This window comes from Orycteropus afer, unplaced genomic scaffold (assembly GCF_000298275.1).
Source record: "Orycteropus afer afer isolate SDZICR_OR568_19922 unplaced genomic scaffold, OryAfe1.0 scaffold00026, whole genome shotgun sequence".
Taxonomy (NCBI): Eukaryota; Metazoa; Chordata; class Mammalia; order Tubulidentata; family Orycteropodidae; genus Orycteropus; species Orycteropus afer.
Window position 1 is genome coordinate 18,204,594 of NW_006921613.1, and position 18,548 is coordinate 18,223,141.

Sequence of the window (18,548 nt, forward strand, 5' to 3'; positions counted from 1 at the left end):
AAAAAAAAAAAAAAAATTCTGCCTAGTACTCTGAAGACCAGAGAGGTAAGAAAATATAATACAGACATTAATTGTGCACCTTGAGATAGGTCCTGAGGATATAAAGAAGTATAAGACATAGACTCCTGCTCCAAGGAGTTTGGGAGACAGTGTATACACAAAACCAGAAGGAGAGAATAAAAAAGTTACCTTAATGAACATATGGAGTGAGGGATCAAAGAGAAAGATTCCAAGAATGAACTCAGAAGTCAGAAAGACAGTATTCTACTAAGCAAGCTGGGAAGTGGAGTCAGGGAGCTCACTTGAGGTGGGAAGGGTAGGGATAGAGAGGAAGGAAGCATATGGGAAGGATGAAAGCCGGTATGAAGCATGATGAGACTAAGGTGATGGCAAGGCTCATGTGAGATGTATACGGACAATCCAAGATTAAAGAGCAGGTGAGAAACAGGCTGAAAATATCACCAACATAAGAACTGCTGCTCTGATGGTGACAAAGAAGGGAAGAATCCTGAGTCTCAGAGAAGAAAAACTACACAGAAAGAAAAATGGTGGGGAAGAGAGCGATAAACAAATCTTCCCATTTTGCAGAATGAGGAGACTGAGGCACTAGGAAGTGAGGAACAATACTGGGCAACAAGGCTATAAACTTCAGCCAAGGCACTAAAATACTCTATAGCTCCCATATGCTTCCAGTGGCAACCAAGGGCTGTACCTGTGTGGCTGGGCCAAGTGCTGGCTGCAAAACCTCTGGAGTCCCAAACAACTGCAACTTGTCGATTTGCTTCTCCATGGAGGCCCTGGGATCAAGGCATCTGGGCTGGGGACGTGGCCTGGGGGCTCCTGGGTCCTGTCATCCTGGAGCCAGCACAATGCCTTCAGCTGCTCCTGGCTCTTCTGCACCTCCAGCAGTCTCTGCTTCTTGATGATTCTCTCTAGCTGGAAAGTGGCCTTTCTTCGCCGTACGTTCCGCTCTGCTGCCCGAAGAGCGTGTCTTCGCAGGAGCTGTACCTGCACCACCCGCTTCTGGCTTTGCACTAGCAGGGATGGTTGAGCCTCCGAATCTGTCTGAAGCCAAACACTGGGTACCACAGAGGTCTCAAGATCTTTCTCTCCCACACAGTCTTGTTGCTGCTGCTGTAAGCTGGCCAGCCAGGTCTCTTCTCTGAGGAGCCACTGCTGGTCTGACAACCAAACACACCCAGAGAGAATGTCAGCACCTCCCTCTGCACACGTGGCTGCCTGGACTCAGACACTTCTGGCCATGGCTAGCCCTATCTGGAGTGAAAGAGTTGGCTGGGGGGACTTAAGGATGGAGACTACAGGGTCCACAGGGTAAGTGGAGGCCCACCCCCAGGTCTTAACACAGTAGTGGGCACATGCCAGGGCCAGCAGTGAAGTGTGGACAAGTGTGTGTGTGTGTGTGTGTGTGTGTGCGTGTGTGAGGAGTTAGTCGGGGTCCCATGATCCTGAGCAAGAATAAGGAAGATAGTGCCCTTATTCTTGCTTCCAGCCCCTCTGGTCTGTGATAGAACACCCAAAGCCAAGAATTCTATCAGATCACAAAGAAAACAAAGGAGAGAATACAGAAGGCTGAGGGAACATGAAAAGGCAGGAAGGATAAGGTGAGGCAAACAGTCTAAGTGGTGGGCACCTACTGTCTTTAATCTGCTGGTTGATGTGAGCCTGGTCAAATTCCAGCTCCCGCTCAGCTCTAATCTGTCCTGCAAGGATTTGCTGTCTCAGATCATCCACATAGCACTGCTGCTGCTGAATCCGGGCCTTGTGGGACGCCTCTCCATCCCTCGGCCATGGGTGGTCCTCTTCACACTGCTCTCCCGGCACTCTCCTATCACAGAAGGGGCAACAGTCACCCAGGGGAAATGCAAACCAAGTGTAGGACAAACCAGTGGCAGTCTAAGCCCCTCTGAGAGCCCTGAATTCAACAGGGTAGAGAGGACTTTGGCCTTCTGGCAACTGCCTTCATGGGCCATGGGAAAACAGGCATAGTGTCACAGATAGCTCGTGATGTCACAGTGTAGGATGGGAGGATGGGAGAATGGTTACTAAACTAACATATTCTTAGACCTGCAGGTTTAGTGGAAACCTACAGCTTCATTCTGGTTAAGGAAAATCACCAGGAAAGTAAAGCAGACTTTAAAAAAAAATTGGCTAAGTTAACAAGCTTTAAGCGTTGAAAACAGAATAAACAGGTGTCTACTGAAAATCTCCTAGAAATACAGAATAGAACAGAAGCCCCAGAAATTCTGTCATGCTTAGAGATTACTGCTGCACCTCCATTCAGTGGAACAATGGCCCCCTGTGATCGGGGAGTAGGAGCCAGAGAAGAGAGAATCTATATGCATGGGACACCTGGACGTGTGGCAGAGTCCAAGAAGAGTTGGCTGCCACTCTTTTCTCATTGGAAGACCCTGGGCTGGACTCAAGAGTTTGAACACAGAAGTGTTTACCAGTGAAATGATATATCTGGGATTCCCTTTAGATCCAGTGGGGATATAAATGAAACAAAGATTATCCATGAGTCGATAATTTACATGTATTTGAACTTTTCTATAATAAAAAGCTCAAAAAAAATTCTAGATGGTGGCCATGCTTGACCAGGTTCCTGTATGCTCATGGATGAGTCCAATTCCTCCTCTGAAAACTGACAGCTTCCACTACATGCTAACCTCTTCCTGGAGTAACTCCAGGTTTTTTACTTTTTTTGTTGTTTTCATTTTATTTTATTTTTGCAGTGTTCCTTCCCTTCCCCTCCCACCCGGGTTTTTTCCCCTGTGTAAGGACTTTACATGCTATTTCTGCCGGGGTGTGTCTATCCTTGTTGTTCAGATTTCTAAGAGTGCCAACTGCCTGGGGGCTACAGGGTGTTAGTGGGAGGGGAGTGGCAAGAAAGAACTCAGGATCTGCCTGAGGCTAGCAAAAAGCCAGAAGGTAGGTCCCCTCATCTGCCCTTGCCCACCCCCACCCAAGCCCTCACTCCTACTCCAGGACCTGTGAGTCCAACCTGGGAGAAGCTTATTTACTGGTCTGACACTAGCATCAGAACTCAGGATGAACAATCTTCTCTAAGGATTCACTTTTCTTAGAGAATTTGCCACTTTGTAGAGTGGAATGAAATCATAGAAGGTCTCAGAGCAAGGGTCTGAAAACTATAGCTTCTGGGCCAAATTTGGCTGGCCTATTTTGGTCATATTGTAAGAAGGGACCATTCCCTGGAGAAGGATGTCATGCTTGGTAGGGTGGAGGGTCGACGAAAGAGGGGGAGGCCTTCAGGGAGATGGATTGATACGGTGGCTGCGATGATGGGCTCAAGTATAGCAGGGATCATGGGGCTGGCGCGGGATTGGGCAGTGTTTCGTTCTGCTGTGCACGGGGTCGCTATGAGTCGGAAACGACTCGAGGGCACTTAACAACAACAACAACTCTGGTGGTGCAGAACCTAACTAGAAGGTAAACAGTTCAAATGCACCAGCTACTCTGTAGAAAGAAGGTGATACAATCTACTTCTGTAAAGATTTACCATCTTAACGGAAGGGGGTTTGCTGTGAGTCAGAAGTGACTCAACAGCAGTGGGCTTGGTTTGTTTTTTTGGTTGTTTTTGTAAATAAAGTTGATTTGAACACAGCCATGCCCATCCATTTACATACTGCCTAAGGCTGCTGCTTGTGATGTGCCCCAAGGTAGATGAGTAGCTGCCTCAGAGTGGGTATGGCTCAAAAAGTCTGAACCACTATCTAGTCTTTACAGAAGTTTGCTGCCCTTGTCTTAGAAGAAAGTAAGATTTCTTACTGGACTTAGGGGACAGTGAAGGATTAATGTGTGAGAGAGTGAATAGGTGGATGGGGGTTGGGGGAAGTGTGACACACCATAGTCTCTTCCCTGGGAAGGTGCTGTGAGGTAACTCCATCTGCAACAGGTCCAAGGACTAGGGCAGGGCCAGATACTTGAGCATGCTCAGAGAAAACTGGCACTGATTGCTGTGTGGTGGGCAAAAGCCCAAATACATACATGGTATATACAAAAAAGGAAGGTACCTTTTGTCACATGTGAGGCCAAAGGCCAGTTAATGGCACATGAATAGAAAAAGTAGTTAATGGAAAACGTTTTATACTATGTGTCATGCTTCTATTACTGATTCAGATTTTGTCTGACCAGAGAAATGGCCAATTACACACATGAGCCCATCAGAGAGTGTTAGATAAGTCTAGCTAAGACCCACAGACCACCAAATGCAAGGGATGGGTCACAGGTCTTTTGGGAATTCCCTGAGATGACTCAAGTCCTTTCTCTGCTGTCTTTCCATCCCTCAGATTTACAATCTGCTTTTCCCTAGAAGAGAACTCCCTCTATCCTTCACCTGGGAAAGTGGCAGCTTGGAAGTCAGCTTATGCAGACCTAATACAGTTTCCTTCCTAACAACAGTACCAGAAAGGATAGGCTCTCTGACATTATGGAAGCTCTGGTGGTGTAGTCTGTAAGGCATTTGACTGCTAACAAGAAGGCTGGTCGTTCAAATCCACCAGCCACTCTTCGGAAGGAAGACCTCGGAAACCCAAGAAGGGGTCAACTGTGAGTAGCAATCGACTCGATGGCAGCGAATTTGGTTTTTTTTGTTTTGTCTGACATTCTAACTGCAGACAAAACATGTCCACGCAAGATGCCACATACTGTCAGACTGAAAACTGCTCCTCTGCTAAACACATTAGCCAAGCTCCCAGAAAGCAGGTGAAAAAGAAAATACTGACCTTATGTTACATGTCTAGCAAGTCTTCAGTTAACTGCCAGCCAAGGGACCTCTGTCACTACCAGATGACTGTCCTCATCTTCTGTGGGGCCAGCCACAGATAATATCCTCTTCCCAGACAATGGCTGTCTGGTCCTCCATGTGCCAGGACTCCACTGCCCCCCTCTGCCCCCACAACTCAGCTTCTGCAGCAGAATCCAGCAGTGTCTAGTCACTAAGATAATAGAGGTGGCAGCAGGGACAGTATTTCCCAGGCTCTAGGCATTTAAGATTAAGCTCCAAAAGTTCCAAATGGAAAAATGCCAGCAGCACAGACCACAGTGGTTATCAAGGACAAACTGCTCCCTGGGCCAGCTCACTGCTGCAATGAGTAAAGGAGGACTGACTGACTCCCTGGCTCTGGACTTAGCTCCAGCTTTGCAGACTCCCCACGAATGCTCCTCCAGACAAACCCACAAGGGTACACCTGGGACAAGGGAGGGCCTTGGAGCCATCCCCATCTAAGAGCAACGTGAAAGGCTCTCCTGGAGACACAGCCACAGATCCAGCCCAGAAGGCTAGCTGACAACTGCATTTTCCTCTAACTCTGAATGGTTCCCCCTTCCTGGTCCCTTTGTCCAATCACAGACTTGAGCCCCACACTGTACCACCTCTACCAGGGCTAGCACACAGATGCTGACTATAGTAGCTGGGCAGGATCAGCCCAGACCACAGGCTCCTACAGCTGGTTGAACAGCAGAGGCAGCTGGTGAGGGAGGCCTTGATCCTGAAAACCCTCTCTGTCCTCAATGAATGAAAGGGTACATTCTTGGTGTTTCTGAAAGGTCAGGTCAGTGCTCAGGGAAAGAGAGAGCCCAAGAAGACATAAAAGGCAGAAGACCAGTGTTCTCTGGAGTGGATGGGTCAGTTAGGTTGAGATGAGAAGGCAGGAAAGAGAGAGGGAGGCAGGCCTCCTGGGAAGCTCCTCACACCAGCCACCCAGCACTAGGAGCTACAGGCGTGCCAGGGAGCATATAGAGCATACCATGCATACTCACTCTTCTAATATATTCACCAGCATACCTAGGAGAGATGGCAGTATCCTCATTTTGGAAGTGAAGAAATGGAATCAGAGGTTCAATAACTTGCCAAAGGTGATGTAGCATTTACATAGTAGAGCCAGGATGTGATGAGCTCTGTCACACTCCAATGACTACTCTCTTACACTTCTACTGCTTTTTTACTTGCAGTACTATTCTTTGTAAAGTTCTAAACTCTGGGAAAACAAGATCTTCAATGTCCCTTCCTAATAGAAGCCTTACCTTAAACAAGGCCCCCTATTAGGACTTCACTATAAAAAGAAGGCCTGGGAATGACAGCACCAGCCTTAGTCCTGAGTATCCCTTGACTTTGACACTCCACCCTGAGTCACCTCTTCCAACTTACTCTTCACCCCAAGCACCCTCTGTCCCTCAACTCTAGGATCATTTTCCTTTAAGCCTTTCTTTACACCCTCTGTGGGCCCTCGGGAGCTCCCCTGTGAGGACCTTCCACACATTCATGCTCTCGGTGTCAAGGCCCAGCATTCAACAATCCTCACTACCAAGGTCAGACCCAAGACTGTCTTTAGCTACTGTCAATGCTGCTGGGCTGTGAAATGAGGAGCTAGATGACTTGTTTTCAAAAAAAAAAAAGATTTTTCGTGGACATATGATTTTATTTCTCTTCGAGAAATCACTCAGCTACATCACTCTTAAGAAAACAAGACATCATAACCTTCCCAAGAACTCTGTATGAGATATCTGGCAGCTTCCTGACACAAGAGGTCTCACAGATACTGAACCTACTGCTGACATTTTCTATTGTTGTTGTTGTTGTTATGAGCCGTTGAGTCGGCCCCAACTCATAACGATCCCTCCTTGGGTTTCCGAGGCAGTATCACTATGGAAGTAGGATTACCCAACCTTCCTTCCTATACAGACCCCCAAAGCAGAGATTCATTTGGCTTTTGAGAAGAGGACATATCACTGTTCCCAGTATCAAATCTAAGAGGTCTCTAGATCTGAGAAGGGGATTCTATAAAGAAAGGGATGAAGCATGACTATGTAAATTTGTTGCCACAAATAACATCAAAAATTTTGACTCACTGCTTCACAGTCACAATGTAGGTGAAGAGTGCATGGGGATAGAACCCCAAGATATTTTCCTATTACTCCTGGAGTTCCTGTCCCTCTTACACATAGGTCTGAACCCGTTCTTTTTCTTTTTTTATTGTGATTTGGGTGAAAATTTACAGAGCAAATTCACTTTCCATACAGCAATTCACACACACGTTTTCCCATCACATTGACTACAATTTACCCCAATGCAACAGCTCCTCTCCCACTTCCTCCTGACAGTTACCTCCTCCCTGTGTCCTTCCCTCCATGCACTTCTCCCCCCTGAGCTTTCTCCCTGTGCATACACAGCCCTTCTATTCTCCCATCATTGTTCTCTATAAGGAGTGTATTGCCTAATGTAAATGTTCACCTCATATGTCTGTCTTTTGTTTGGCTAGAAGCCACAGGAGTGGGTTCAATTACAGATCTGAAGGGCAGCTAGGGGCCATAGTCTCAGTTGTTCCATCAGGTTCTATGAGACCAGCAAACCTCCTCCCTGCAATGAATTGCTTGATGTGGCCCTTCTAGCCATTGTCCTCCATTCTGTGATGTTTTGTAAATCTCATTATCCATGGCTATTTGGGGTGGTGTGGTAGTTAAGGTCAGGTATCAACTTGGCTGGGCAGCTGGTAGTAGTCATTCCCTATAATGACTGGCAATCAAATCTGTGATGGGATTTAGGTTAATTCTGTTAGGGCAACACAGGTGGAATGTATCTTGAGTCCTGCCTTGCTGGAGGGTATAATTCAAATCACCACCCTTAGCTTCCCTGAGGGGATACCTACTGAATCTCCTGGGAAGATTCACTCTCCTCTTGCTCCAGCTTTGTGTCTTGGCTCATCCTCATCTCACCCCTGGATTTGGGACAGCAGCTGTCATCTGATCTGCTGATCGAGGCTCATCAAACCCCGAGAGTTGGGAGGATCCGCCAGACCTATTCACGGACCCGGGACTCGCCAGCCTGCCAGCCTCCACCACTACTACGTGAGACGAACCCTTGGGTGTCTGTGAGTTCTGTGAGGTGTTACAGCAAAATATAGAACCTAAGACTGGGGAAATTACTGGGAGGAGGAGGAGGAGTTAATGTCTGAAATGATGGAGTGGCATGGTAGTTTGGACATTTGGGACATCTTTGACCTCCGCCTCATGGGGACCGGCCTCGTGCTGATCTTTCTAGGAGAAATTGTTCAAGCATCCCCCCTTTTTTTATTTTCCTCAAATGATTTTGAGTTTTGTTCCACATTGTTCTCCCTTTCAATCCAGGAATTTCTACATAGATCCCCCTACGAGTAGTTGACAGTGGTAGCTGGCACCCTAGTTATTCTGGTCTCACAGTTGTATGGGCTGAGGATCACATGGTGTATCAGGCACTTAGACTACTTGTTTCCACGAATCTTTGGTTTTCCTCATTCTTCTTTGCTCTGGACAAGGAGAGACCCGTCGTTGCATCTAGATGGCCTCTTGCAAGCTTTTAAGATCCCAGTCACTACTCGCCAAAGTAGCAGGTGGAACAATGTTTTATGTAGTATGTTATGCCAATTGAGCTTGATGTCCCCTGCAACTATAGTCCCGAGCCCACAGGTCCAACTACTCACTCCCTCTGGGTAGCTGGCTGTGACCAAGAAATGACTACAATCTTGTCCCTTGTCAGCTCTATTATACACCTGGGAATTCTTACAGAACATACAAATACACTTGTGGAACCACAGTCTGCCAACGCTCAACATGGTCTTGGGTACACTCTCCACTGCATAGACATCCCGAATAGTTCAGCCTAGCTAGCTGGACCATTCCTTATGAGATAAAAGAATACTCAGTTATATGTTCTCTTTAAAAATTCAGAGGATGCTCTAAGTCCTGGAAGCTAAGTGACACACACTAGGAGTTCACACACATGAGGGCCAAAATTTAAAGGGGTATAGAAAGGCAAGTTCAGAAGCAATATCAATCTCTATCAGTACATTTAAATGTTGTCAGTAGAGGAAATGAGCCATAGGGAACATAGAATGATACACCTCCTGATGATGAAGAACACTGAAATACCAAAGAGGAAACAAATGAGGGCTAAGGCCACCTCCCTGCCAAGTACAACTAAGTAGCTACTCAGTGTCTTCTAATCACTTGCTGAAGTAAATTCAGACCAGACCTCATTCAGACCTTGGCTGCTACACTGATCATGTTGAGACGGACTAAGAAGCAAAACCAGTAGGTTCCACAGCAATAAGAGCAGCTGTTTCCTACCTTTCCTTCCAAAGCAAAGGGAAGAGACCCAACCGAGAGGCAGTGACATCTCCATCCAAATCCAGCCACTCTAAAGAGCCAGTGCCACCAACAGCCTCTCCATTCTGGAAGCAATGAAGAAAGCTCAGTGAGGCTGCCATCACCACCCCCACCCCAACAGAAACAAACCTCAACCTTCTCCCCTAAAAAGAAGAAACAGGGAGGCTTTGTATCCTATGAAACACAGTCCTGCTCACCTGCCTTCTCTGCCGTAGGGCTGCAGCTTCTGCTGGATGGTTAAATCGGAACTTCTGTGCTTTCCCCAGGGTTATAACTGCTCCTGTAGAGCAAAGGAAAACGAGACATGTTTTAAGTATGTGCTACGTGCAGGATATTCTATGAGACAAAGTCCTGACCCCAAGAAGCCAGTGATTTAGCTGAGTCAAGAAAATATCTATTAATTTAGATACAAATAATTCTCACAGCATATGTATTGAATTAATGAACTAAAAAGGAAAAGCTCTAGTTTTCCAAGACAAAGGAAAATGAATTCCAGACAGGGTAATCAGGGTTAAAAAGCATTGATGAAGAGGGAGAATCTAAGCTCATCCTCAAAGAATAATATTTAAATAAATCAGTAATAGTAATAGTGATAATAACAATGATATAGGTGTTTACTAAGTACCAAGTACAATTCTAAGAACATTACATGGATTAGCTTATTTAAAACTTACGATAATCCTATTATTATCTCCATTTTACATGTGAGGAAGGTGAGGCTCAGAGACCTTCCCAAGGGCACAGAGCTAATAAACACAGATACGTATTTCAGAGAGTTAGTTTCCACTTTGAGTCTTAGAAACTGGTGCTTCTTTTGTTTATGGGAAAGAGTCCATATTAGAAAATCTTCAGGTCTCTGGGTGCAGAGGCTAGATATACCATCTTTAAAGCCTGCTTCACTGAGCTCTCTGGGAAATTAGCCATAAGAACGCAGCTGGTCCATCACTCATCCTAGGGACACACAGGGCTGTAGATAATACTACCTTGGGTCAGACGGCAGGAGGCAGTGACCTCTCGGCCATTCACTGTGCACCGGGCCCCCTGGGCAGGCCGCAGAACAACTACTCCACAGGCACTGGTGATGGTGCAGTGGTCTCTCTCGATCCACTGGCCCTGCAGGACTACAGAAGAGGATGTGGTCACTTGGGTCGGCAACATTCCAGGAAAACACCCCCTCCATTCTTTTTATGTGAGATCAGAATCCATGTCTGAAAGATCTCACATTATGGCAGGAGCCAAAGAGTCACTTAATCCTTTGACATCTGAAATCCTCACTGTGAGGGTCTCCTCCTATCATGTCTGTTTTGGTTCTCTAGTGCTACTAACAGAAATACCACAAGTGGATGGCTTTAACAGATAGGATTTACTCTCTTACAGTTTAGGAGGCTAGAAGTCTGAGTTACAGAGCTGGCTCTAGGGGCTACAGGAAAGCCCCTTGAACTTGGGCTTCAGCTCTGCCTTCTCTTCCAGGACCACTAGAGTTGGAGGCTTTTTCTGATTCACACAGCTGCTGGCTGCTGAGGCTGACAAATTCAAGATCAACAAGTAAAATGTAACCATCCCAAGATTAGCAGACATGGCAGGCCACTAGTTCAAGTCCAGGAATAATCTCAAGATCAGTAGGCAACATGGCAGGCCACTGAGATGAAGACTCAACCAAATGCAGGTGTGCCAAAAGCTCAAGACCTTTCCCAAAGCTTCTCCTTACCTGCTGGAAGCAGGCCACATACCAAATGCAGCTTCTCAGCTGCTCACAGCAGATTCCAGCATGGAGTTGATTATCAACTTCATCACGGGTAATAACTACATCTAGCTGCCCAGCCACTCAAACTTATGGCCCAGCCAAGTTGACACACAACTTTAACTAGACAAATGTCCCAAACCCAAAACTTAGCAACATAAAGAGAAAATAGGACAGGTGTTCCCGAGTCAGTTCTGACTCACAGTGCTGGAAGGTTTTCACTGGCTAGTTTTTCACAATCAGATCACCAAGCCTTTCTTCTAAAGTTCTTCTGGGTGGATTCACACTTTTAACTTTTCCGTGAGCAGCCAAATGTGTTTTGCACCACCCAGGGAAGCAAACCCTTACTACTTCAAACATTCTCTTTCTCCCAGAGCACCATCATATTCTTCTGAAGAAACCTGCCAAGCACAAATACCTGCTACCAAATGCCCAGGTGCTCTGTCACTTACCAATGTCCTGTTCCTGGTCTGAGTCAATCCTTCCTATTTTTGTTGTCCCTTCCTAAATAAAGGGGAAAAACAATAAATCCATTTTAACGAGACAAAAAAGTGACACAGTCCTGCCCTCAAAGGAAAACCCACATGTTTGAGTGTTATTATATCCCTGTCTTCCATCTCAGACTTTTCTAAAGCCTCACTTGACAACTTTGGTCCAGGCTGCTGCAGCCCAGGAACCCCTGAAAAGGTAGAAGCAAAAAACATGTGACAAAGCAGCACCAGCTATTTGCAAAGTCCAACAAATATTTGTAAATTCATTTTTGTCCTGTAGCGTAAGGTCAGTGATCATCTCCAGCCATTGGCCAGAAATTCTCTAGTCTGTGGGTGGAGATAGGCATACAGGTGCAACTCTGCCTCAGGAGCTGAGGTTAGTGTGGTCCAACTTTGGTCCTGTAAGGTCTAAGAGACAGCATTTTATGAAGATGTATGGAAACACAGGATCTTTATATTCTTGGACCTCTGATGAAGTTTAACAGACACTAGATTCTAAGAAGGATAAAGGTCACAGCAAATCACAATTTGTAGATTTACTGGGCAGAAGCTACTAAAAATGTGATGGCATTCCAGAAAACAAGGGCTGACTTAGCTCCTCTGCTTGCTGCCCCCTCTGACTCTTCTGCAGGGCAAGGAGAAGTTAGCCGTGGCACAAAGGAAATATGAGATGAAGTCCAGGATATCAGTAACCTGTGCTCCACTCATCCTTCTCTGCTGTCCCCTTCTCGCACCCTCACTGCTTCCCAAGGTGACCCAAAGGAAAACAGTTTCCAGGGTATTGCCAGGGACTAGTTTTGAGTTTGCAACCAGGTTAGCAAAGTAAATAATATACAGAAACTCATGTACCATTTCTATTATATTATTACTAAACCAGGATTTAAACAAATATAAAGAAGGGTAAGGATGGGTAAACAAAATGCAGAAATGCCAGCAATAGAACTAGACTGAAACCTCAACTCCCAGGCCACCTCTCACCAAGGAGGGCACACCCCCTCAGTGTGCAGTGACTCAGCAGTGAGAATCAATGATCCCATATTCAGATGAGGGCTTCACTCTCCTCCATTGCTCCCATTTGTCCTTTAACTCTCTGCTACAATTCTAAGCTCTGCTACTTCAACTTCTAGCTTCATTTGCTCACTACATATCTAATCAAAAACTCAAAAACATATGAGATCAATTCTATTCAAATATTGACAAATTTAATCCATTTGGTCTCTTCTTGATCTCTAACCTCTCTCTATGGTTCTGGCTAATAGAAGGATCTTTTGGTGTTCAGATCTATTGCTGAGATGAGGTAAGGGCCACTTTTGCGTGAAGAGTTTAAAAAAAAAAAAAAAAAAACCAAAAACTCACTGCCTTCGAGTCGATTTCAACTCACAGTGACCCCTCCTTGGATTTCCAAGGTGGTATCACTACAGAAGTAGTGATCTTCCTTCTAAGGAGTGGCTGATAGGTTTGAACCACCGGCCTTCTGATTAACAGTCAAATGCCTTAGGCACTACGCCACCAGAGCTCCTGTCTTTGAGGAGTTTACACTGACTTAATTTATATCCCTTGTGCCAAAAAATAAGCTACTTCAGTTTTCTGAGGTTTTGTCTCTGACAACTTCCCTGAGGGCTTATTCTAAGAACACAGAACTTCTAAACATACAGCTTTACTAACATCTTACTACTCACATGCACTGCAGTGTTAAGAGCCTAATTCCTCCAGGGATAACAGCAACATCACAATTTTTCTGTTGCTGTTCCTTTTAAATGTCAGCTGGGGATAATTATAAGAATGAAAACTGGGTTTTCAGTGAGCAGAAGGATTGGGGCTCACACGAAACATGCTGCACCATCCATAGGGATTGTTCTCCCTCAGCCAGACAAGCATATTTGACAAGGACAGGATATAAGGCTCAATCTACCTTTGGTCACTAACTCTCAAACACTTCATTTAGAAATGAGGAGTTGGCTTCTAGGTGACAAAAAGCCAAGTCCTTTTTGGAGGACCTTAACTTCACTCTGATTCTCTGGGTGAATTCCCTAGCAACCTGCCCCCACCCTGCCCCAAGGGCCCTCTCCCATGCTTTACACTTTATCTTCTTTCCTCTCTCTCCTTTTTTCACATCAACCTAGATAGAGACTGAGATGTAAGAGGTGTACTATTTATTAATTTGGGACTTGAATGAAATGAAGAAGTATTGAAGGAAACTGTTTCAGATCTTTTGAATTTCCCCATCTCTGAGCAATTGTATTTGCGGAACTCAAGAGTGATGGCATTTGAGGATTGAATTTCATGCTCCATGACTGCTCTTTTGTCCCTCAGGAAGTCATGAAACTAACAGAAGAAGAAATAAACTTAGCTTAAAATGATGAAATTAAGGCACAGAGGATAAGGTTAAGTTATATAAGAGCAACATGAGCTGCAGCTGAAAAATGAATGCTTGCTCTGATGTCTAGTTTTCTGCTCTGTTGATACAAGAGTAAAACACCCATTTGCAGGGCACACCTTCACAGGTCACATTCAGTGCAGCTGGTGGTGTGCTCTCCCACAGAGTGGGCACAATACCTCTGCCACATCCACGATCCATAGGGCCTGCCCCCACCACTTCTGCAGTTGGCTATACACACTCCCTTCGCAGCTATGGCTGGAAGCTCTAGCATTTGTGCCCATACTGAGCAGCTTTTTCCCCCCCTTTCTTCTTATTCCCTCTTCCTCTCTTTTTTCTCTTTTCTTCTTCTCTCCCCTTTTAACACTTTTTTTCTTTTCTTTTTTTAGTCCTCTCTTTTCCCCTTTTTGTGCCCCACATCAGACAGGAATCAGTGACTCTACCCAGTCATACCCACTACACCTGGGCAAGTATTACCACCTGTTCCAGCACCACTGGATCAATGACAGATGGTGGCCAACAACTGCCCAGCCTGCCCTCAGCTGCTCTAGTGATCAGAGACTCACACCCATACTCCCGCCCACTACCAAATCCACCCAGAGACAGGTGGTGAGAAACCCAGTGCTGCCAAACTAGCTACCAGAGTAGGACACCCACCCCACTGCCTGGATACATTAAAACAAAATAAAAAACCAGGGTGAAGGAAACCAACATATAGTCAACAAATAAATACAATAACATCACAATGTTTCAGAGACTACAGGCAACTTCAGATCACACACACACACACACACACACACAGAAGATGGCTCAAGCAAGTGACCAAAATAATCTGGAGGAAGAAATGGTACTGAACTACCTAATAAGAAATTCAAAAGAATTATATTTAGAGCCTCTCAACAGATTAATAAATGGATCAAGAAAAAGAGATCATAAATAAAATCAAGGAAAACATAAAAAACTAAAAAAACAAACTCACTGCTATCGAGTTGGTTCCAACTTATAGCAACCCCCATTGGGTTTCCAAGGCTGTAAATCTGTATGGAACCAGACTGCACCATCTTTCTTTAACAGAGTGGTTAGTGGGTTCAAACCACCAAACTTTTGATTAGCAGCCAAATGCCTTAACTATTACACCACCCAAGCTCCTTAAGGAAATCACAGACAAAAATCAAGAAAAATACAGACAATACTCCAGAAGAATTCAGGAAAACAATATAAGACCAAATTGAAAAAAATAAATGGAAAATTAAAAACCATACAAAAACAGCAACTAGAAATCCAGAAGATTAACACTAAAATTTCAGAAATAGATAAGGCATTGAAAGGGCAAAGGAGTAAAATTAAAACAACGGAAGACAGAATTAGCAAAAATTCTGAAGACAAACCTCTTAATACTTATCTGTTAAAGGAACAATCAGAAAAAAGAATGGAAAAAAAAAAAAATCCTAGGAACTATGTGAAATACCATTAACAGGAATAATTTATGTGTGATTGGAATTCAAGAATAGGAAATGATGCCCCCTCCCCCACAAAAAAAAAGCACTGAGAAAACTGTTGAAGATTTGTTGTAAGAAAACTTCCCTAATATTATGACAGATGACAAGATATGCATGTAAGAATCTCAGCAAGCACCAAATAGGATTAAAAAACTTCAAAAACTCACTGCTGTTGAGGGGGATCAATGCAGGAGATCCTGGATAGAGTGGGAGAACAATGTGGAACAAAACTCAAAATCATTAAAAAAAAAAAAAAAGACCAGGTTTGCTGGTCTGATAGAGCCTGGAGAGACCCCTGAGACTATGGTCCCTAGTTACCCTTCAGATCTGTAGCTGAACTCACTCCTGTGGCTTCCAGCGAAACAGACAGGCATATGGGATGAACATTTACATCAGGTAGATAGACTCCTTGGACTGATCAATCATGGGAGAATAGAACGGCAGTGTTTGCGGAGAGAGACAGCTGGGGGTGGGGGAGGCAGGGAACAGGACTGTATGAGAGGAAAGGACACAGGGAAGAGGTAACCACAGGGTGGAAGTGTGAAGAGAGCTGTTACATTGTGGGGAACTGCAGTCAATGTCATGAGATAAAATGTGTATGAACTGCTGTATAGAAAATGAATTTGCTCTGTAAACTTTCACCCAAATCACAATTTAAAAAAATAACAACTCACTGTCACTGAGTCAACTGCAATTCATAGTGACCTTCACTGGGTTTCTAAGGCCGTAAATGTTTATAGAAGTGGATTGCCCATTTTCTTTCCACAGAGAGGCTGGTGGGTTTGAATTGCCAACCTTCTGGTTAGCAGCCAAATGCCTTATGCACTGCAACATCAGAGTTCCTTCCAAAGAGGATAGACCCCAAAAGAAAATCACTAAAACATATTGTTCTGGTTACCTAATGATGCTCTGACAAGAAATATACCACAAAACAGGAGTTTTTCTTAAAATTTGGAGGCTTTAAGGCCAAGTTCAAAATGCCAGGCTCTAGGGGCTGGGTAAAAGCCCCTCAACCTTTGGGTCCAGCTCTGTCTCCTGCTCCTGGCCCACTGGAGCTAGAGGCATTTCTTCACTCAGTCAGCTGCTGGCTGCTGAGACTGAGAAGCCCCAAGGTTGACAAATAAAAAAGGGACAATCCCGATGTTACCAAACCACACGGCAGGCCATTAACTTAAGTCCATTGTAAGTCCCAAGGTTGGCAGAGCATAGCAGGCTGCTGAGCAACGACACAGCTACATGCAGGATCCAAGCATGTCATAGGCTAGAGACCATTCTCAAAGCTTCTCCTTATGTACAGGAAGCAGTCCACATCCCAAAGGCAGCTACTCAGCTGCTTGTGGTAGATCCCATCATGGAACTGATTGCCAGTCTCATCATGGGGAATAACTACCACCAGCTCCAGCCACTCAACCAGGCCTAGCCAAGTTGACACACAAACATAACTACCACACATATCATAATCAAACTTTTCAAAGCCAGACAAAGAAAGAATCCTGAAAGCAACTCAGGAAAAACAAAAAATTATCTACAAAGGAGAACTAGTAAGACTAAGATTTGATTTTTCAGCAGAAATCATACCTGCAAGAAGGCAATGGAATGACATATATAAAATCCTGAGGGGGGGAGGAAGGCCAGGCAATAATTATATATCCAGCAAAACTGTCCCGCAAATATAATGGCAAAATTCAGACATTTCCAGATAAACAGAAATTAAGAGAATTTGTAAAAACCAGACCAACCTTACAAGAGATGTTAAAGGAAATCTTTCAGACAGAGAACCAACAATGCAATGGCAGACAAAAACCATACATTAAAACACACATTATCTGCACATCAACTTAGATATACAAGCATCAAAAGTGAAATAAACCTACAAGACAGAAAATAGGGAAGCAGAGACATCAATTTGTAAACTATGATAACTATAGCACAAAAAGAGGGAATAAATTATATAGTTACAGAATTTCCAAATGGAGAGGAAGTCAAGATGATACCAAGATAGAATAGACTGTTTTAAACTTGAGAAGATAAAAATAAATTCTAGGGTAACCTCAAAGACAATTAACAAACCTTCTCATCAAAATAAAAAAGAAGAAAATCATAAAGTCTCAGTAACACTAAAACAACAGTAACAAAGGAAATGATAAGAAAATCCATAAACAAAATGAACTCAGTACAGAAAAACATATGGAACAAAGAAACCATCAGCACCACACCATACACACATAGCAAAATGAAAGACATAAATTCATATTTATCGAAAATTATACTGAATGTAAATAGATTAAATGTAGCAGTGAAAAGACAGAGAGTAGCAGAATGGATAAGAAAACATGAACCAATAATATGTTGTCTGTAAGAGACACAACTTAAACACAAAGACAGAAATAAGCTAAAAATCAAAAGGTGGAGAAACATATCAAGCAAATGGCAACTAAAGGAACAGCAGAAGTGGCAATATTTATTTCTGATAAAATAGTCTGTAAAGCAAAAGCCAGTATAAGAGACTAGGAAGGATATTATATAATCGTTAAAGGGTTGATGCAACAAGAGAATATAACAATAATACAGATCTATGCACCCAATGAAAAAGCCCAAAACACAAAAATCAGACTTTAACAGAATTGAAAAGAAAAATAGGCAACTTCAAAATAACAGGAGACTAGGATAATGAGAGAAGGTCCTGGATAGAGGGGGAGAAAAATTTGGAACAAACTGAACAAGTCATAAAAAAAATTACCAACAAATAGCTTGGGATCATAGTCACAGGGGACATCAAGCTCAACTGGCATAACATACTACACAAAACATTGTTCCATGTCCTACTTTGGCAAGTAGTGACTGGGGCCTTAAAAGCTTGCACACGGCCACCTAGATACAACAATGGGAAACAAAAAAAAAAAGGGACCAGGTTTGCTGGTCTGGGAGAGCCTGGTGGAACCGCTAAGACTATATGGCCCCTAACTGCCCTTCAGGTCTGGAATTGGACCCACTCCTGTGCCTTCCAGCCAAAGAAAAGACAGGCATATGAGGTGAACAGTTACATTAGGTAGATATACTCCTTGAAGAGAACGATCATGGGAGAATAGAAGGGCTGTGTATGTACAGGGAGACAGCTCAGAGAGCAGGAGTGCATGGAGGGAAGGACACAGGGAAGAGGTAACTATGGGGCAGAAGTGGGAGGGGAGCTGTTGCATTGTGGTAAATTGTAGTCAATGTCATGAGACAAAGTATATGTGAGCTGCTGTATGGAAAGTGAA

At 44.1% G+C, this 18,548-nt stretch overlaps 1 protein-coding gene across 1 annotated transcript in view; it reads right to left on the reverse strand.

The window, feature by feature from the left end:
- STARD9 (StAR related lipid transfer domain containing 9) overlaps positions 1-18,548 on the reverse strand; it is a 177,241-nt gene that overhangs the window by 36,857 nt on the left and 121,836 nt on the right. Inside the window, exons 17-22 of the mRNA XM_007935325.1 lie at positions 11,374-11,425; positions 10,164-10,301; positions 9,378-9,460; positions 9,142-9,245; positions 1,656-1,846; positions 713-1,181 (exon numbers count right to left, since the gene is read on the reverse strand). Coding sequence (XP_007933516.1) covers positions 713-1,181; positions 1,656-1,846; positions 9,142-9,245; positions 9,378-9,460; positions 10,164-10,301; positions 11,374-11,425 — 1,037 coding nt within the window. The remainder of the gene's footprint in view (positions 1-712; positions 1,182-1,655; positions 1,847-9,141; positions 9,246-9,377; positions 9,461-10,163; positions 10,302-11,373; positions 11,426-18,548) is intronic.